The 22193-nt window shown below is 32.7% G+C and overlaps 1 protein-coding gene across 1 annotated transcript; it reads right to left on the bottom strand.

Moving 5' to 3' along the window:
- Window positions 1-2147: 2147 nt before the first annotated feature.
- LOC129738765 (adipocyte plasma membrane-associated protein Hemomucin-like) lies at window positions 2148-15508 on the bottom strand. The gene is made up of 3 exons (XM_055730043.1): window positions 15108-15508; window positions 3370-3581; window positions 2148-3301 (listed from the first exon to the last, which is right to left on the bottom strand). Exons 1-3 carry the CDS (start codon window positions 15206-15208, stop codon window positions 2340-2342), a joined length of 1275 nt encoding a protein of 424 aa, XP_055586018.1. The 5' UTR covers window positions 15209-15508; the 3' UTR covers window positions 2148-2339.
- Window positions 15509-22193: the final 6685 nt, after the last annotated feature.

The following is a 22193-nucleotide window of genomic DNA, read 5'->3' on the forward strand; positions in this document are numbered from 1 at the left end:
AATTTTTTTCGCCAAGCTGCATAAGATGCATATTCCATATACCGGCGCGCGTTTTTTTTCTTTAATTATTTGAAACCTTTAGAGATTCCGGTGACAAATTGCGTGGTCATCAGGTCTCGCACGATCAAAATTTTTTTCATTCCATTTCTAATTGCTTGAATAATTTAAGAACGTGAAGTTTTGATGCCAAAATAAATAAGATGGTTTATAAAAAATAATTTTCTTCGAAAAACAAATACTCCTTTTCTTTAAGAACAAATAAAATAATTTCTCCTAGAGAAATTGATATATGGATATTGTTTTAAAACAAGAGTAGATTAGCTGAAAAATATTTAAAGTACTAGCTGCAAAAATGGTTATTTATCATTTCTTTTCATCTTAAATTACTATAATCATGATTATGCAGTTCAAAATATGTCGACTGGAAAAGAAACGCAGCTGCCAGATCAAAATCAGTTGCTTGGACTCACAATGAAAACTCCTAGAAAAATTTATAGCATCCTAACATCTGTAACCAAAGCAAACACTCAACTGCTGATCACAGAACATTTATATCCAGAAAAAGGTAAATTTAACTTGTTCAATCTGTAATATGAGCAAGAATTAAATAATAAATATGACTAGAACAAATTTATCTTACATTAAAGTGCTTTTGAAATAAAATCTTGGGTGCTTATTCTGCGAATCACGTGACGTGGATTTGTCGGGTCAACACGATTTGACGTCAGTGAAAGTCGCCGGCGCTGATAGCGACGAAAACTCCGGTTTGTGGATTCGGCAATAAAAATAATTGAATTATTTTATGACGCTGTTAAAAATTTTAATTGAATGTCACATACAAATTATTTCATAATGATTTAAACAAAAATAACCTCTTAAAAATTATTCTTTCAATTCCCTATAAATTGATTTACATAAATATTATTTTCTTTCCTATCCATAAAGATTTTTCTCAGTGTAAATCGCATCCCGTTCGTCGCGTGCACTGTGAACGATCCTGAAAAATGTTCGCGCGAAATTCATTTCAGGTTCATTCAAAAATCGCTCGCTCGCTCGCTCGCGTGCACTGTGTTTCTGCCCTAAGAAAAAAAAATCGAAAACACACGAGACATTTTGAAAAAAAAGTGAGACACAGCCCAAAAAAGCGGGAAAAAGTCATAATATTTATGTATGTTTTTATACTTTAGGTGCGGTGCATTTATACTTGGATAAAAAAAAATATAAATTGACAACCTAAGCATAGCTCAGTTAGTAGAGCACATGCTTTTCGATTCAACGTTCATGATTCTAAACCCAGTAGTAAATATCGAAAAAAAATGAAGGTTTTCAAAGCTTTCCCGCCAACTGCATCGTTGAATAAATACAGTGCGAATGACTCAAAGTTGTTAAAAAACTTCTAAAGAAACAAAAATAGGAAATAATTGATAAAAATAATCGCCATTACAAGCGATTTGCTCTTGAATGTCACAAAGCAAATGCTTGGAAAAAGCTTTCATTTTTATCATACTTGTTTTTCACCCTGAATCATCCTTTTATGTTTGAAGATGAATTTGATGTCTATTCTATGTTGACATCATTATTCTACTATTTCACTAAAAAATATCAGTTAAGCATCCCGTTAGCATAAGCAATAGCAAGAAAAAAAATATTTTGTTCTTAGTTTCAGATCGAACAATTAAATTAGACATCTGTTAGCGAACTAAGGATTATTGTACTCCTAGTGCACAAAGAGTTTTTTGTTTACCAAATTGTAAATAGATATTTGACCTAAAATTACCTTAAAACAATAATTTTATTTTTGTAAAATAGAATAGAGAAAGTGAATAAAAATCTGACATACTTTTTTTATTACACGCTGAATTGTTCGCTCAAGGTTTTAAAAGGGCCTGGGTTTAAAGATTTCATGAATTCATTGGGGGTTTCGGGGAAAATTTTTTATTTGTATGCACGAATAAAGTTACAAGCTGCCAAACTTCCAATAGTGTCATAATAACAATCAAGAGCGGATTAGGGTTAAAAGACTATAAGATGCTAATAGAAATCATTAGCAAAAAATAATAATTCCAGTTTTCGCTAGCTTTTCGTATTGGGGATTTGCAATATAAATTCTGATTCCGAATGTTGATTTTGCATTCTTATTCTAGATTTTTGATTCTGTATTCTGATTCCCGTTCAGCATTTGGAATACTCTCTCTGAATTATGATTTTAAAGAGATATGACGTATTTATTGATGAAAAACCACTACTTGTTAGAAAAATGGCTTTATTATCCAAACTTAATGGTGTTACTCTTTTTATTCTGAAAACTTTTTGTGACATTAACAAAAGTGCATAATTTTTCATGGCAATACCCAATAACCTTTAAATTTGCTTGGTGCCACAATCTTCATAACCTCATCGGGTAACTTAACCCGACCGATGAACGGATGAACAGGGGATCCCAGAAGCAGCTGATTGCCCATCAATGTGGCATGAGATATCCGATTGACCACCTGATCATCGCTATAGAGCACGGTCAAAATATTACCCTCCCAATCCACTCGCAGCAGAACTCCTCGGGGCGATATCAAGGACTGAACAATCGCCATATTTCCGATGAAATTTGTCGCCCTCAGAGCAAGAGCACTTCCAGTGGCTTTGTAGAGTGCCTCAACCGGTGCCTCCATTACACACATCTCACGAACCAGATTGCTCCGGTAGTTTGCCTGCGGGGCCAAAGCCGCCCAGATGGATGGATACTGACGATCAGTGGGGAAAACAATCGGAACCCAAACTCCATCCACATCACCAACAATGTTATCAACACCTCCCGGAAGACCCTTCATGAAAACATCAGCTGTACCAGCTTTGGGGCCTTTAAGATAAAATCTACGTATCATTTGTCCTCCTAGTTCAGCTACCAGCACAAAACCTTCATCCGTACTCAATGTCACTCCGTTGGCCCCGAAAAGTCCATCCATCAACACCAGATTCTTTTCGGTAAATCGAGAATAATGTATCAACCGACCGCTCGGATTCGAAAGTAGAATTTTCAATCCATCCTCAATAACGAAGTCTGATGATGTATCGGTCCAAAAGATGTCACCATTTTGGGCCACTGTCACCCCATTAGGAGACCTAGCTCTCCGTGCCACCTTGCCTCCAATAACCAAATCTAGCGAGACCAACAATTTCCGATGACCACTCGGTATATTGATCAGCCATATTCCAAAGTACGGTTCCACTACGATCAGATTGTCACCCAGGGTATCGAAGGCCATTCCCAGAGGTCTCCCACATTCCCGTTCCGCAAATGTTCCTCCTGCGAGAAAAGAAAAACACGTTTTAGTTAAGTAGTTTCTTCGCCTAAATAGACATAAGTATTCTTACGGCATTCTGTTCCGAATTTGGCGAGAACGCGAATCTTTTGGAAGTTTTTGGAAATCTCCAGTATCCGGCCTCCGAACGCGGACACGAAGACAGAGTTACCCCGCACCAGAATGGCTTCAGGTTGCGATGCTATGTCCTGCAAAAGTTTTTCCGGTTTATTCAGCAGTTGATTGGGTGGGTAGAAATAGTCCAGATCCAGCTGCGGGGGAATTCTGCATTCGAAAAAGGTTAGTTAAAAAATAAAATGATAAAGAATGGTAAACTTATAAAATGATAAATATATCTTAAAGTAAATCCAGCGAACGCTTACGGAGTGACATTGACCTTCCCTTACAAAGTGTGCAGGCAACAATCGATCAATGTTTCATCATGTCACGTCATGTTTATGAAGAAATTAAGCTATTGATAAAGTATTATATCTTATGTGTTGAATACCTTAGTGCTAGAGGAAAAGCTCTCTAAACCCCCTCTAAAACATTTGGAACACTAGAAAACGCCTTAAAATGCATTCATGTATGTACAGGGTCCGAAAATTGAACTGCTACATTACTTCAATAGTAATTATTTCGTTGCACACGAAACAGTATTGAACGACCCCTCGTCGCTTTGTTTACATTAAGTCTTAGCTATCATTGGATGTAAGTGCTACTTTTGTAAACAGGTGTTATCCGGGAAAATGGATCTCGAACAGAAACGTAGCACTGTGATTGCCTTGTTCCTACCTGGTAAACGGCAGAAGGACATAGTTCGTGAGCTGCCCGATAAAAGTGTGTGCAGAAGTTGGGGACAGAAACGGTATGGTGGGGGACGCCGACCTACTGTGGTGACAGTAGGTTCGAGCTCCGAGTGGCCGGCGAGTTCGCCTGACCTGAACCCTATGGACTTCGCTGTTTGGAGTATGTTGGAGGCCGAAGTCTGCTCTAAGAAACATGGAGGTGTGGAAGTCCTGAAGCGACATCTCGTGGCAGCCTGGGATGAAATACCACAAGAACACCTGCGGGCCTCATACGATGCGTTCCTCGACCGGCGAACAAGTAGAACTTTACCAATGAATTTTGAAAAAGTAATTTGTTTTCAAGAGAAATTGAATGAATTTGTAATAAAAAGTTGTTGTTTTAATCAATTTATATGTTTATTTCAATGTAGCACATCAATTGCCGGACCCTGTATTTATGTTGGTTATCCACCATGGGTACACGGATTCACCGCAGTTTCTGTCTAAGTATGTATGAGTTCACGTGCTTTCTTTAGGTTATTAGGTTCGACGAATTTCCAATGCAGCGCATACATCATACCCGGACCTCATGACTTCGTATGAACTGTATATATGTAAGGTATATTTTGAAAGAACGATTCAATCATGTTGGTTAGTTTACTTACAGATATTCCGGCATCCATGTATATATCTGGCCAGCTGACAGATTGAACATTCTTATTATATAGTAATTAAATCTAATCGTTTTGCAGGTTCCAACAAATTTGTGAATGAAATTAAGTTTTTTTAAACTTTCTGCAGTAAAGTCAAAAATACTTGAAAATCTTTCTAAATTTTTAAGAACTTTTGAATTGTACCTTTTTAGATCATGCATCATCATCATCACAAAATGTTATTCTTTAATTGAATGAAATATAAAATATAGCTGAATCAAAACTAAATGCGATGGTCCAAATTTGACAAAAGATTCGAGTTCAGGACGTTCAAATCTACCAAATCAATTATTAAAACATAAGCATCAAAAAACTGTTCCCTTGAGTTATCACTTAAATTCTATATATGAGTTTTTATAATGGACCATGGCCGTAGGAACGGGGGGGGTTTTGGGGGTTAAACCCCCCCCCCATGAGGGTCCAGGAAAGGCAAACCAGGTGTTATACTCTACACTCAAATTTTTAATTTCTTAATAAAATTTTGATGATTGGGTAGGTTATTCAAGATGAACAATCTTTACTCTGAACTTATACCAAAACCTCGAAAACTAATCCCAGGTTCAAAATTCTGCTATAGATTTCCAAAATTTTCTCATTTGATTTTAAGAATTCATTTTTGAACAATAAAATAGATTGAACCATTTAAGGGTTTTGGTTCTCTATTATCAAAATCCAAATTGTATTACTATTTTCATATTTCGCATTATGTATCTAGTTTAGGATTCTTGTTTTTCAGCTCGCAACATCCTTGTAATACAATTTTGGTTTTTCATTTCATTCAAAATTTTATCCATGATTTTTGAAACTTATATGCATTAAAAAATTATTTTCCGAACATGAAAATACACAATGTTAAGGCTATCATTATTTAGAATCCGGACAGTTACAAACGCTTGTGTTTTAAAAACTATTCGTTTGATCGAAAAACGTGAGCATTCTAGTGAGTCTCCTTATACTTTTTACCTATTTAGGCCAAAAAAAATTTCAGAAAAATCAACAGTGATTAAGAGCTTTTAGTCGACAATTAAAGATTTCCGAAGTAATTGTGCAAAAATATTTTTACCATGTACTTTTCCATCGCAAATAAAAAAAATCACGTAAACTTAGACATAAAAAATGGGCATTGAAGTCCTTTTCATAACCAACAAAACGCTGTCAAATTTTGTATATCCAAATCCTAGGAATGTAGTTATCACCAAAATGAAGTTCCCGGCCGGACTCTAAATGATCATAAGTTTTTGTTTCATATTCAGATTCGAAGTTCTTAAACTTAATTGTTTCGCAGAATTCAAATCTTCAAAATGGCAACCTTTTGAAAACTCAAAATAAGATTCATCTTTTAAAATTCAGATTTAATTCCGATTAAAAATTAAAAAAATCAGAAAAAATAAATGCAGATTGATGATTGAGGGCTCTAGAACAAATTTCTATTCTTGGCTCATATCGAAATATCGATCTAGAATTTAAATTCAGAAATCGTTTTTTACATGTCAGAAATCGTATTGAACCTAAAAAAAAAGGTCCAAAATTAAAATTTCATATTTTGAATATTAACTCTGAATCTGAGTTTTGAATCGAAATTCTGAACCTGAAAAAAAAACATCCTCATGATTTTATTGAAGGTTGAAGGAATTTATTTTTATTAAAAATATTTCCGTAAAGGAAACATGTCATATTTTGCAAAAAATAAAATAGTATTATAATAAAAATTTTATCGAGAGCCAAATTTGAATTTATTTTATTTTTCAATTTATTTTCATTTATGGTTAAAATCTTTTCATTTATGGTTTAAATCTTTGAATTTGCTGGAGAAGTTGGTAGATTTAGCTTATTTGATTGGAATTCAGAATAAGTTTTTTTTTTAATCGAAGGCTTTCTTGTAAAAACTTATTTTTTATTCAAATCAGATAAGCTAAATTGAACAGATTTTTGAGAAAATTCAAAGATTTTGACCATTGATGAAAGTAAGTTCTCTAATATGTAACCTCAAGGATTCGTTATACAAATCTAGTACACAATTTCACAGATTTTTTGATTTTTTTTCTCAAAATTTTCTATGTTACACAAAAAACTTTTAATCTAAAAAAAACCTAAAAAAGTTAAGTTAAAGATGATAAGAAATATATCTTTTGATTTTGTTTTAACCCTTTAATGCATGACTTTTTTAAAATGAGAATTGCAGTTATTGATTCAGTGAAATAATAACATTTGAATTTGAAAATCAAAACTCAACAGGTTTGAAGACGTTATTTTGAGTATAATAAAAGCTATGGTGCATCAAAGATGAAAAATATTTTTTGAAATTTTTAATTAATTTCAATACGGTTTTGCTAATTTCATCAAAACCTTGTTAATTGGGTACAGGAAGGTGTTTGTGATAGATTGAGATTAAAAAATTTGTTAGAATTTGCAAATCTGAAGAAATAAGAGCGATTTTCCAAAAACTACTTTTTTCAAAAAAATAAATAAATTTGATTTTTGCAATTTTTCCTCATATTTTGTTACATATCTCACACATACATTTAAAAAACGTAATAAAAATACCATGGGCTAATTTTTTTTAATCTATAGAATATTTTTTGTGAAAACATCATTCAAAAATATCCACGCGTTTTCGAGATATTTGAATTTTGATTAGTGTTGTTTTAAAACAACACTATGCATTAAAGGGTTAATTCGTGCATTTTTGGAGCAAATGGATCATAGAAAATCATAGGTCACAAAAACCCCCCCCATGAGGCCGTTCTTCCTACGGCCCTGTAATGGACAGATGTGTTTAATGAAAAAATCCTTCCCAAATAATGAAAAACTTATCTATTTAATTTCCTTTGTTGAAATTTTCAAATGAATTAACCGAATTTTAAAGTACATTTTTTTTCAATTTTTAAATAATTTACCGAATTTTAATTGTCATGCTATTTAAACTTATATAAATATTTTTGATAAATTTGTGTATGTTTATCAATTCTGAATTTTTTGATTTTTTCCTAATCAAAAATTCATATTTCAAATCGCGATTAGTTTTTCTTATAAAAATTCAATACTCTCTTGCGGAATTTTTTAATCAACCCTCCAGCAGCGGTGTGTAGACTCGCTTCGGAAAGAATCATTCGGCTGATTAATTCCGAGTTTAACTTGTTGTGTGCAGATTGATTTTATCTTCGTTCCAATCATGACGTGATTGCACACAAAACGAAGGCTGATGTCATGCTGAAGCAACTAGCAACGCGACCTACAACGCAACGTTCACACGACTAACCAGCTCTCATTTGATCTCCATGGAAATCGCGCAGACCTGTCATACTGGTCGCTTTGTATAGCGCGACCAATCTGATGCCAATGTGTTTTGTAGCGCGACTAGTAGGAAATCCAATAGGAATATTGTTTTTTCTCGATTTGAAGCAGTGATTCCGGGTTTTAAGCACAATAGTACGAAGATCTGTCCGAACTTGTGATAATAAACTAAAAAATATCTTAATCGGCGAGAAAATTTTCATGAATTCTTAGTTCCGGCAAAAAAAACAAGGAATTTTGTCGGTTCAAATTTTGGCATTCTTGCAATCCGGGTCGTGATTTGATGAGTTTTTGATGGCTCCCGAAAGAAAGGAGACGATTCAAAGCATTATCAGATGTAGAGAAGTGCTGATTTGTAGGGAATTTCAAAGTCACAGGTCGCGCCAGCATGACATACCAATGCGTTGCAACGCAATCTTATTGGAACGTTGCGTTGCGTTGCGTTGCTAGTTGCTTCAGCATGACATCAGCCGAAGAGAACAGTTCCGAATTGATGTTTTCCATGCCTCGCAGGAATAAAATCACACCAACGAAACAACAGAACGAAGCTTACCGTACACGAATGCTCACGAGCGATCGTTGCCCGACGGACCGAGTTAACATTCCTCACACCGTTCTCTCGCTCGTTTCCCGTTCCCTTGTACCTATCTATCAATTTTAGCCACGCCCCCATGCGTTGTCCGATTGATGTGTTCGGCTGCCGAACGAAAACTATTTTTTTTTAATTAGCATAACTGTTCGTTTGCTTCGCTGATGTTTCCCCCGATTGCTGTTTACTCCTGCCGAGTTTACCCGAAGCTTACTTCCTGATGCTTTCCGAGTTTAACTTTAGATAGCATCATTGCAGATTGAGTTTAACGAAATAAAATCGTTCTGCAAAGAAGGGCAAAGTGCGAGTATGTAGACTCGCGATTTTAACATCTCTGCCCTCCAGTTGAAAATGAATAAAACAAAAGAAAATTAATATGAATAATAAATAACAATTACTTTTGATTTCCTATCAATTAATCATGGTCAATTTTTTTACCTGATCTGAAATTCATTTTATGATTAAATTTTTTTTAAAGTGTTTTGGAAATATTTATTTTAGATTTGAAAACTAGACTGCTAAGAACTTATTGTGAAGCAAATTTCTTGTTCAGCATAAGGAACACCATTTTGAAAAATTTATGGATGACTTATCGAAAATCTCATTGATTTGAAACTTTCATTGTAGTTTGTTTTCGAAATTTTGATTTGTTTTATCAATAAAATTTATTATTTTCTGAGTTTGTTTGATAATCATGAGTAAAAATATGATGTAAGAAATGTACCATCATGTCACCATCTACCGCCCAGTTAAGCGGTTTTTCAACTTCAAACATGTGTAATAAAAAAACGACGGCAGATTTTTATTCGCTTTCTTTTCCAATACATTCCAAAACTGCTCTACTTTAAATAAAAAAAATAGTGGAATGCGAAAAATGTACGCTTTTCAAAATAATTAACTAAACTTTGGGGTGTTCAACTGGCCCTATTACCGCCCACTCGACTTTTTCGGGTATCGAAAATGTTTTCTTAAGGAAAAACTATCTAACAACACGGAAACTGTTCTTTTTAATATTGTCCATGTAACGAGCTGTCAAAACCATATTTTGGATCTTGAGAGAATACATTTTGTGAAATCTTTCCCGCAAATTTTGTACAAATTTTAACAAAGTGCGTTGACTGACAAAATGATGATTCCCGGCAAACAGCCTCAAGTAATCGGTTACTTTCAGCGATAAAACATCATTTTCTAACGTAATCAAACTAAATGCTTCTTACAATTTACACTTTTGACACAATACATGCGTTAAAAACAAAGAAATTGTGCGTGACCGGTAATTAGGAACCCATACTTTTATTTATACACCAATTACCGCCCATCACTAAACGCTTCAAAAAACAACAACTATTGAAAAAATCGAAAATTTTCCGATGCAAATCTATTCTACAAAAATCAAACTATCGTTTCAAGTCGATTGTAGGGCAAATAGGTACTATTTAGTAAACAAAACCCCTTTTTTCCCTAGGATCACAGTTATGCTTAGTTCGCTAACAGGCGTCGAATTCAATAATTTGACCGGAAACGAAAAACCAAATATTTTATTTCTGGCTATAGTTAGCGTAATTAAGTGATGATTTTTCAGTGAAATGGTCGAACAATGATGCCGACACAGAACACAGGTCTTATTTTTGGAGAAAATATCCCAGTTTTTTCGAAATACACACAAAAGGGTGATTTTGGGCGGTAAATGGTGTCTGGGCGGTGAATGGTGACTTGATGGTATTTTTTTTGTTTATTGTATTGTTTTGTAATTGTTATTATTTTAAGCTAAATTTGAATTTCGTACCAACCCCCCTTCGCACGGGCCTGATTCTGACGACTATGGGGGTTCTAGATTACTGTGATTTAACACTATGTATCAGCAACCACTTTTCGTGAACTGAAATTCGGGGCTTCAGCCCCAGAATTATTTTACCTCCGGTTCGGCTAAAAGCTGGACTGGTATACAAAAACATAATTATCATAGTCTCCGATTGAAATTTCAATTTTGACAACTTTGTTGGTCTGTCAGGCATATACTTTTGTCATTATTGTCATGCTTGTCATATTATGTCGAGTCCATCGCTTATCGCGCCATGTTTCGTTATCATCTTGATTAGTGATTGCTGGATATTGCTAGCACACCAAATGAATACGTTTTTTGGAGCGATCATTTTAAATCATTTCATTTTTTTATCATAGTTTGAAGAGAAAAAAAACAATTTTTTAAAGATTAAAATCATTTTTATTGTGCAGCCTAGTTTGGCACACACAAAAACACAAACATCGTCAGAACTTGTCGAGCTGGTTCGATAGGTAAAATACCTATAAAGGTACATCTAAGACCCATAATTTATGATCTCCCAAATCGACCGATAGCTATACCTTTCTGTAGGAAAGGCAAAAAATGTATTGAGGAGATCGCAAAAATGTGCTCAGAATATAATAATTTGTTTGACCTATTAAATATATTGAAGCACTTGAAAAAACCATGAATTCTTATGAACATTCCATTTAGTTGAGCATTTCAATTTTCAAATCATACAATTTAAATTAATTCATCACCTCCCGCTCACAGTGCACAGTGGTTTAAAATTCGAAAAACGTGATCAAAGGGGTTTTTGAAGGCTTAAATGTCAAAAAAGCTTTATGGTATGTTCTAAAATGTTTCATCATTTTAAAATGCGCATATTTTATTTAAAATTTTTTTTTCCTGATCAATAAGTGAGATAATTTTTCCATTTTTTGTATTTATCATTTAAATCACTATGATATCTTCGAAAAAGTTGCAGATTATCACATTTTAAAAAAAACATGTTTTGAAACAACACGTTTTGAAGACATTTTTTCAAAAACTACCTACAAGCTGTGTAACTAGCAAAAATTTGTTGTTTGAGGTAAAGTTTTGATGAATCACAGCTAACAAATTAAAAAAAAAACACGTTAATATAAATATTTAAAAAAAATTGTCAAATAGTTCTTTATACAGGCAAACATGATGTTAAAATTTTGTATGTCCAATAACTAGAAAATTAGCTATTAGCAAAAGAAAGTTTCCCATTTCTATATGAACTAAGCTTTATGATGCGTCCATTTCGTCAAATCATAACCGATTTAAATTTATTTTTTGCGTTGGATTGTAAAATCTCAGATTTTTTAAATATTTGGTTGTGGTTGTGGATAATATTCACGTGATAGCACAGATGAAGTGATAGTTCGGGTAGAAGTCCAGGCGAAACGCGTTAAATAACTTAACCCCTATTTCTTGTTTCCATCATATTTTCGAGTGAAAATTACCCCCCAAAACCCCGTTTTTGCTGAAAAATTCTCATAAGCTAAGAGTGTTGATTATAAATAATTTTGCTAAGCAAAAAACTTCATCGTTGAGGATAAATTTTTGACCGTTTTTCCTTAAATTGCATAACCCCAGGGGCTAAGGAACATGACTTTTGCCGGTTTTAATGGATGTCACACATCAACCATTTTTTCCTTAATTTGGAAACATTTTAGACTGACTCAAGGCCTTTAGGCGAGGTTTATGTTTCATCTATTCTACCTAACATAGGATTTTTTTTAATCAATCCAGAATGGTTGTATCAATCAGAACCACCAAATCGAAAAAACACATGGACCAAGGATTTCTAATGCTGCCATAATGTTACTTTTTCGAAAAATAGTTCCATTTAAAGTTTTCTTTCGTTTCTAGGATTTTCCTAGCGATAGAATTTTTTCAAATCAAGAATGAAGGTTTAATCGTTTTAATTGGCTGTTGTTCAAAAAAAGTGTCTTATTCGGGTAAGAGGAAGTTGTATTGATGTTTGGAATTGCTGATTTGATAAATTTATTACGTTTAAATAATTCGATACCGTCAAACGGGGCATCATGCAACAGCGGGGTTCGATGCAACATTTATATAACACTACATTTAATCAATTTTTAATTTAATGTATTGTAATAAAGTTATCTTTTCATGATAACAAAATGATGATGACATAATTTCCCGCATCTTAAGCTAGTTGTCTTAAGTTTTTTATTTTTATGTAAAATTTGAAAAATCGAGCAAAAAATGTACAAATTTTAACATTTTTTGATGCCGAAAAAAACTTTACCCAGTATGACGGATCGGCTTGATAAAATTACCTACAAACTTTTTACAGGTTTCCACATGTTATACCAACATTGTTGGTGTAAAAATATTTTTCGAACCATCACCCAATTTTTTTAAATGAATATTTTTAAAATTCAGTTAGGTGTCTGGGGTTAAATGCAACAAAATGCAAATCAAAGAAATACCTTGTAAATCTCATTTCCATGTGCTGGAATATGAATGTTTTGCATCACGCGTTTGTAAACATTAGAATTTCATTCATCCAAACATTTATTTTTGTGATTTCAGCTTGTAGATTTTTTCGTAGTATTATTTAACCCCTTAATGTATGCAGCATCCTTATTTTCAGAAAAAATGTTAAAATTTGTTTTTACAGACCCAAAAACTACTGCAATTGGTGTTGTCATGCGTAATGGTCCTTAAGGCATCGCAAATATATAAAAAACTATGAATTTTCATACGTGTTCATAAGATTTTTCATTAAAAACAAAGTTTGTTGCAAGTTACCCCATTTTCTAAGGAGTGTGAAAATCGCATGTTTTTAAAAAAATTAAAAATAACTGAAGAAACCAATAATTTTTTTAACTACGCCAATTTGATGCCCCAGCATCCTTAAAACTTTTGATGCATAAAGGATACTATTAACTGTGAACATAAGTTTTTTAGAAGCCATTGAAGTTGAAAATTGTTGCATGTTGCCCCAGTTGACGGTAATTCTGCTACCGAGCATGCTTCGAAAATTAAAAAAAAATCTCAGCTATTTGTGAAACAATTTTAACAAGAACTATAAAGAAAAGTAGCCTTGAGTCAGTCTAAAATGCTTCCAAATTAAGGAAAAATGGTCGAAGTGTGGCATTCATTTTAACCGTAAAAGTACTGAAAATCATGTTCCTTAGCCCCTGTGATTATGCAATTTAAAGAAAAACGAACAAAAATTTATCCTCAACGATGTAGTTTTTTGCTAAGCAAATGTCATTTATAATCATCACATTTAGCTTATCCGTATTTACGGCGAAAACAGGGTGCTGGGGTGTAATTTTCACTTGAAAATATGATGAAAACAAGAAATGGGTATCAAGTAATGTATTTCTCCCCTAAAGTTTCGCCTTGACTTCTACCCGAACTATCACTTCATCTGTACTATCACGTAAATATTATCCACAACCACAACCAAATATTTGAAAAAATCTGAGATTTTACAATCTAACGCAAGAAATAAATCTAAATCGTTGATTTGACGAAATGGCATTCATGTCAAATTGAGTGTTCCGTTCGGGGTGGTCGAACATTTTGACGCCTCATTAACAGTGTTGAATATCATCCTTTAAAATGTCAGCCCATTTTTGAAGCCTAATAACTTTTTTATGTTAACTTTAATCGAAATGCACTTTTGTGATTAAATATTTGTCATAATTTAGGCTTTAAGAAACCCCATTTTTAAAAGAAATCGGCTGAAAGGGACTTGAGTTATTGATAAAAAAAAACTGGTTGTCTCAAAGTCCCATACAAACTTCAGGCTCGTTGAGCGACCCAATCTGGCCGATCTGGCCCAAACTTGGCATGGAATCTTGTACTAGGCCTAGCATCAATTTTAGCCTGTAGCGCGTAACATTCCACAGGTTTTAAATTTCCCTTACAAATTAGAGGCACTCTAATACACATCCTTCACTGAACTCTTAAGTTTTTGATGACAAGCTACTTATGTCAGCATAAATTTTGAATATTTTATAAATTATCCAAAATTATTCGACAAAAATTGACAATTATGTTGTTGTATGAATTAAAAAAAACGGCCAAATACTTTGCTCAACTATTCGGTGAGCCAAATATTCGGCCTAACGGTTTTTGGGCGGTATTCGGCACATCTCTAAAAAATACTAACAGTTTATAAAACCAACATGCTTTTAGCTCTCAAAAATTTCATTTTTATTCCCCGAACTTTCATTTTTACCCCATTTGGGGTAATTTACCCCGGTTCCCCGACCGCTGCTCTAGAGGTACATTTGAATCATAAAACGATAGAAAGGTTCAAACTAAGAATTGAAACGAAAATCAACTCGCCAAGGCAAAACATAGAAAAGAAAATTAATCAAACCTGCATCGCATTTCCAGCTGATGCATGCTTACCGGCTACATGGCCACATTTATATGTTGCCCAACCTAATGGCGCGAGTCTTCGATTGAAGCGGTAGACATTTTTTTATAGCCGCACTGCCAAATACGATCCCTAAATACTCTAAAACTTCAAATAATATAGCCCAATGACTTTCCATTTCCCTTTCCTAAATGATGAATAACTCAAGTTTGAATTTTCTACAAACAGTTATTTGACATACTTACTTGAAAGGTTTAAACGGGAATGTAGTGTTACAGAAATGACCATCTACAGTGTGGATGATCACGTATGATACCAAAATCACTTTTGCAAGTTTCGATGTCATTTTGGAACTTCTCTTGGCTAGGCTTTTTTATTGGAAAATTCTACAAATCAACATTTCACTTCTTTTAATCAGTTCATGAGTTTAACCTCCAAGCTAGAACTTGAGAGGTTTACAGTCTATTGAGCAGTACCACGGCTATTCAGGTGAAGACATCACCTGTGAAACACATCTGCCGAGCTTTCCACGCAACTTTCCTTCGCACGTGTCTGTCTTTATCGATTGGAAGCGCCCGCACACCGCAATTTAATCGGCGAATTTGACCAGTTTAGTTTGCTGCAGAAAAAGAAGAACGTTCACCAACCGAATACTACCCCCAACTAAGGGCGGCGATCCGTGTCTCGGAGCTTTAAACCGTTCTGATATCGATGGTGCCCTTCTGCTACGAAAACAAGTACATACTATCTGATCTTCTGGGCTTGGTTTATTGGCGGAAATGTAAAACATCAACACACAAGAACTTCGACGGAGCTTCCCATTTTGCCGCCTCGAGCCATAACGAAATCCTAGACAGTACACCAAGGATTGATTTGTATCGTAATCACTGTAAACGCCACTGTTATCAGATGCAGTATCTAACTATCCTTAAAGAATATATGTACTTATGTGCAAATTGAGCCTTGTTCAAATCTCGTTTTAGTCAGTATCTGTTTAAGGCTGCTTCATACTGCTTTATACTTTGAGCTACAAGGTGTTCTTGCAAGAAAAAATAAAAATAGAAAACATGATAAATCTCCGGATATCAAGATCAAAATCAACCAACGAAATTCACAATATTAATGATGAATTCAGATTCATTTCGATCCAATACGGAGAACTTAAAAGTTATGAATTTCATGTGGCAGTTTTGAATTATTTTTTTTTTTAAATCGTGCTTTTTAAACCGTACTTTTCAATAAATCATCCGTCAAAGGTATCTCAATCACAGTTGACAACAGGGCCGTAGCAGGGGCGGTCCTAGAGTCGGCTCTTGGGGGGGGGGGGGGGGGGGTGATTTTCCAGTTTTCAAAAAACAGTCAATATAAAGGAACGTTAATATCTGGTGAAAAAAAAAAATCATTTTAGTGAGCGAAAGGAGATGATATGGGATGCGGGTGGGGGGGGGGGGGGGGGGTTATTGTTCCTTTATAAAACAACCAGCGAATCTATAGTAACCACTGCGAAAAAATGTTGATATTTTTTTTATTTGTAGGTACATCAGGTATTTTAGAATTGTCCCTTTAAGATCTCTTTCAAAAATTTCTCGTTATAAATGTAATTTTTTCAATGAAAATAATACACACGTTGTTGAGAGATGGACACGTAACAAAAAAACTCAAGTTATCTTCATTTTTTTCCTGAGCTTCTAAATATTAGCGCTTTGGTTTTTAATAATTTATCGGAAGTATTTTACTTTTCACCGATAAGCCCGATAAACAAATTAACAAACATAACTAACGGGCATTGAATTCTTCATTGGGGTATTTTACTGAATCGTGATTTGGAAATTTACTATTATAATTTTCAAATTTCAATATATAAAATTAACACTTTAAATATAAATTTGTAGAAAAAAACCGATTATCAAAATCAGTTTCTTAATTCTGGAACCGAATTTTATTTGATTTGCTCTTGAATTTAAAGTTTTCATTCAAAATTTTCAATTTTAATTGTATTACAACAAATAAATTACAAAGAAAAGCTCCAATCAATCTTTGTTCACTTTCAGATAATTACCAATTTTTTAAATAATTTTGAATTATAAAGAAAATTATGAAATGAAGGGTATATTCTAAATGTTAACCTTTCGTTTCATAAAGTAACAAATTTGCAACAATTTATGTATGGAAATAGTGAAAAATCGTAATTTAATTTAATTTCTTTTCTTGACGTCCTCATAATTTCCAACTGTAAAAAATAATTTTTAAGGAAAAATAAAAAAAATCATGAAATGAAGGGTTAATACTCTTCTTTAGTGAACAGTCTCAATCATTTCCAATTGAAATAGCCAAGCTTTAAGATTAAGAATATCAAACCTTAAGCTAAATTTTAAATTAAAATTTCAATATTATTGTGTAGATGAGCTGAACGCAGTATCGGTGACATCATTGCTGTAGATCTAGAAATCCAGGAGTCTTTGTTAAAATCACTATAAGATCTTCTGACTGTTTTGCATGATAGAATGCCTTGTTGCCGAAAAAATAGTAGAATGATAAGGGGATAGTTTTAATTCCCAAGGGAAAAATTAAAACCGTGGCAAACTGATTTTGGAAGCATTTTGCGTCACAACCTCGATTTTTTTGTCTGTTTTTTTCCCTTCTTATTTTCTGGCATTGAGTAATTTTAAAACTTAGCAGTTCAGAGTGAAATCGATCAATGATAATTGATGAAGTAACTAACCTGAACAACAAAAAATATGCTGAATCTTTTCATTATCCTTTATTCATTCAACGATGCAGGTCAGAGGGAATAGTGCTTAAAAGTAACAAATTCCCGAAAAAAAACAATACAGATTTAGTCTAGATAATCTTCGTATTTTACAAAATGGGCAGGGCTGGTAGCGAGTCACTTTTTAGTGACTTGGTCACTTTTTTTGGGTCAGTCACTAAAAAGTCACTTTTTTCATCATTTGGTCACTAAAGTCACTATTTTCCGAAAAATTGTCACTTTTATCACCAAAAGTCACTTTTTTCACCGATAATAAACCAATGAAAGAGTAATTTGAATTGCGCGTGTTAATATTGACGGTAGTAACGGTAAATTACTTGATCAGTCAGTCAGAAATTTTTTTCGCCTCCGGCGGAATTTCGGCATGAATCACCCTTGGCTTGAGACATTTCGATCTACGACATTATTTGACGTTCATGAATTGAAACTAACTTTGATTGTAGATTTTAATTTTTAGTTCAATCAACCTAATGTATTGAAACTCATAACTTGATATACCAAAATTCTATCTCGTCTTCAGAATGGGTATTTATTAAGAAGTGTAACTAAGACTGAGATTGAAACGAACCATTTTTTTTATGAAAAAAAATCTCTTATGTCATAACAAATGTTATGATGATATGAAATATTCTTTAAAAAACAATTTCAGACTCAATTTTATTTCGTGTTTTTTGTTCTTCTAAATACTTAAAAAAAGTGTTGAAAAAATTTACACAAGGCCACAAAAATTACATTTTTTTAGGTGCAATGAATTTAAACGGTAATTTCAACTAATTTGCAATATTTCTATCAGATTTTATATTTATTATTATTTATTTCGTCTTTGGTTTAATTACCGTACAGACTGATGACTTAAAAACTAGGAAATTCTTTTTAAGCCTATTTTAAAACGACGTTTGCACATATTAAAATTAAACAAATCAAACACTTAATTAAAAAGTTAACAACACTTGTCAATAGGGTGGTTTTGGCCATAGGCAGTACGGTGGTGAGGAATTGAAAGAAACCTACGTTGTCAAAGTGTTCTCGTTGGTACATAAATGTTAACACGTTGTAGAATGTAAGCACTGTCAATACGGTTGGTCAATGTGTCGAATATAAAACCTTGCTGCAGTTCGACGCGCCGCTTTTCGAGTGAGGTTAGAGGATCTTTAGAGAAGTTTCTGCACTTTCTTTTTACAAAAACTCAAATCAAAAACATATTATTTAGAAATAAAAGTTTTATATGAATTAATGAGCTTTAAATAGAATCAAGTTTTTTACACTTTCTGCTGTGATGTCAAAAATACTTGTAATGACATTTTTCCAGAATCAGTTATCTATCAATTTTACTAGTAATAAACTCTTTATCACCAAAACTAAATGTGTTCGGCCGAATTTGACGAAATTTCTAGTTGAGGACACTATTTACCAAATCAATAATTAAAAAAATAAGCACCAAAATGGTTATGGTGAAACATGTTTATTGAAAAAACTCTTCCTGAAATGTTTTTAAAAACTAATATTTTTTATTTTCATATTGTTTTTTCAATTTTCAAATAAATTTACCGAATTTTATTGTACGTTTTTTTTCAATTTTCTAATACTTGCCGGATTTTTTTCAATCAAACTTTTTAAATTTTTTAAGACATATTTTTAACAATTGTTTCCTTGTTTTTAAATTCTGAATTTTCGTGTTCTTCAACCATATGCCTTTAACTTCAAATTTTTAATAATAAAACATAATTTCAACCTTCTGTTCTTTCAGGACCCAATATTTTAATCAAAAGAAACAAAATACTCAGAGCTTGTACTTAAAAGCTTAAAAACCTGCGATTGAAAATTTAAACACTTTTTATTAATATTTTTTATATGAAATCATGTTTTTTGGATCGATCAAGATTTTTAAAATTATTTAAAAAGTTTGAAAAATTGTTCTAAGTAGCAACTTTAAAAATAATTTTTAATACGCAGTGTTAACTAACTTTGTATTTGATTTGTGCTTTGAATATTAATAACAAAAGTTTTGAACTCATTATTTTTAATTTTTTATCAGTTTTTATCAATCACATAATTACTCATTTTCTAACATTACTTTGTCAGTGTAGTTGAACATGGAGGATTTTACTTTATTAAAGGTTTTATGTCTGGCTTCTATAACTGGCACTTTTAAAATAATTATTAATATATTCTTCTTTTTATAAAATTAAATTAAAACATCAAACATTGAATAAATTCTGTTCAAAATTCATTTCTTATTCAGTAATCGGTAATTTACATTTTAAATCGTGATTAAATAGTTTTTGTTCAAATTAAAAAATTACAGCGGAATTTCTCACTAAACTTCCAGTTAAAAATGAGGAAAAGAATTCCAAATTTAGATGAATAAAAATTAACAATTATTATCATTTTCCTAACATCTATTCATGCTAAGTTTTGTACAAGATTTGACATTTATTTTAAACTCAGATATTTTTTAATTTTAAATTTGCTAAGAAATTCTTTTGAAACTAATTTATTTCTTACTTTCTTGACTTATCGAAAATTTGAAACATTCATTGTAATAAGTTTCCAAAATTTTGTTTATCAGTAATTTTTTTTAGTTTTTCTGTTGAACATGAGTGACAAATGGTGTAAGAAAACCCTTTCCTTTTCAATTGTTTATTTTTAGTATTGTTATTAATTTTATCTAAATTTGAATTTTGAAAACCCCCCCGGAAGGGTCCATCGCACGGGCCTGACTGGTCACATTTTTTGTACTTCAAAGTTAATTTTTCGTTCTACAAAGTCACTATTTGGTCACTTTTTTCGGTCCTCAAAGTCACTTTTTGGTCACTTTTTTTCAAATTTTGGTCACTAAAGTCCCTACTATTTCATTGTCAAACCGCTACCAGCCCTGAATGGGGAAAGATACTTACTTCTATAATTTTCTCTCATGGTAAATTACTCACAGCCTTTATGAAAATTGATCATTAGGTAAATACCTTTTTTCTCAATTTTTTTGATATTTTACACTTTTGCTTAAAAGTGCACAAATTTCTCCAATGAGCCTTGTATTTTCAAAATTTATACCGGAAAAAGAGCTGATAAAATAATACAAATTTGCATTTAGAGCTCCTAAATAAGTTGAAATCAGTTTTCACATTCTTTGCACTTCGGAAAAAGTAAATTTTGTTTTCTTGTGTTATAGTTTTGAATGCAGATTTTGGGTTCTAGAGATGAATTTGAATCTCTATCTCCAACACCAATTCCTGAAACAGCTGATATAAACACTTTTTTGTTCCTTTTTGGCACTAAAAACTCATATAAAACGCAAAAGTCATAAAACGTAATCTCTTTCTTCGATTTATTGTTGCTGAAATCTCTTGAGAGGATTTTTTAAAATTTAAACTCTTACTATGAATATTTTATATTCGATTTCTGTTTGGCAGTACTTGTATTTTTTTTCACAGTCATCCATAATATAAATGTTTGATGTGGTACATTTAAAACAGAATTAAATAAAATCAGATCTACAATTTAAATTTTTGTTTTTGAATTTCATAATATAGTTTATGAATTTTAAGCTTTTAATTCATATTTGAATGGTGGATTAATTGAAGGTGAAAAATTCTCGCGAAAGAGATTCTTTACTGTGATTCAGAACCTGATTTGTTATTTTGCAATTGAAGGCAATAAATGTATGACGAAAGCAGAACAAATATTTCAAATATTTCAGTGTTATAACCATTTTCACCCCCCTATATGACATTTCCAAATTTTTCATTTCATTAAAATTAAAAACCAAATCAAGAATTCAGAAGCTTTGAATTTGAAGCAAATACTAAAATTTGTTGCGATTTGCTCGTGTTAATTGAGGCATATGAGAGAAATTAGTGACAATTTAAAAAAAAGTTGTCCCTAAATTTTATTACTAACAAATTCCAAATCAACACTCAACAATACACTTTTGTTGAGTAACTTATCAACAAAAGTTATTTGGTATAATTCAGTCCAGAGAATCCTAAGTTACAACTGCTTGAGTTTGGTGGACCGACTTTTTTCAATATTGAGCCTTTTAAGTGATAAATTAACTTTTTTGTTGAATAAACACCCCCACGGAGTGGAAAATTTTTAAAATTGAAAGCACATCTACTTAGAAAAGTTCCAACTTTTTATAGAAATTCGAGCTTTTGCGGGTATTTTGTAACGGATTTTTGCCGCTTGGGGGGGGGGGTGATCACCCCGATTACCCCCCCCATAGGACCGCGCCTAGGCCGTAGAAAGAACTGTCTCATGGATGGAGGCTTGCAAAATGCTTTCTTGTTTGAAAAAAACTAGATTATCATTGGTTTGTTTAATTCCATGACGGGCAACATGCAACGGGGTTAGATGTAAAATTTGTATACCACAGCACATATTCAATTTTTATTTGACTACCAAGATGATCCAAAACAAAGTCCGTTTCGCTTGAATCTAGAATATGTCATGAACAGTTGAATGAATGTCAATTGCCAGGCATTTTCCAGATGCATTTCCGCCAATCGAGATTCTTTTACCATCTTTTCTCAGACGCACAAACACCACCCCCACAAGGCTCGAT

Source organism: Uranotaenia lowii, chromosome 1 (assembly GCF_029784155.1).
Source record: "Uranotaenia lowii strain MFRU-FL chromosome 1, ASM2978415v1, whole genome shotgun sequence".
Lineage (NCBI taxonomy): Eukaryota > Metazoa > Arthropoda > Insecta > Diptera > Culicidae > Uranotaenia > Uranotaenia lowii.

Coding starts and splice junctions, on each gene's coding strand:
- LOC129738765 (XM_055730043.1), bottom strand. CDS start 15,208: ATGACATCGAAACTTGCAAAAGTGATTTTGGTATCATACGTGATCATC. Junction 3,582..15,107: donor TTCCCGTTTAAACCTTTCAA/GTAAGTATGTCA, acceptor TTTCGAATGCAG/AATTCCCCCGCAGCTGGATC. Junction 3,302..3,369: donor CAAATTCGGAACAGAATGCC/GTAAGAATACTT, acceptor CTTTTCTCGCAG/GAGGAACATTTGCGGAACGG.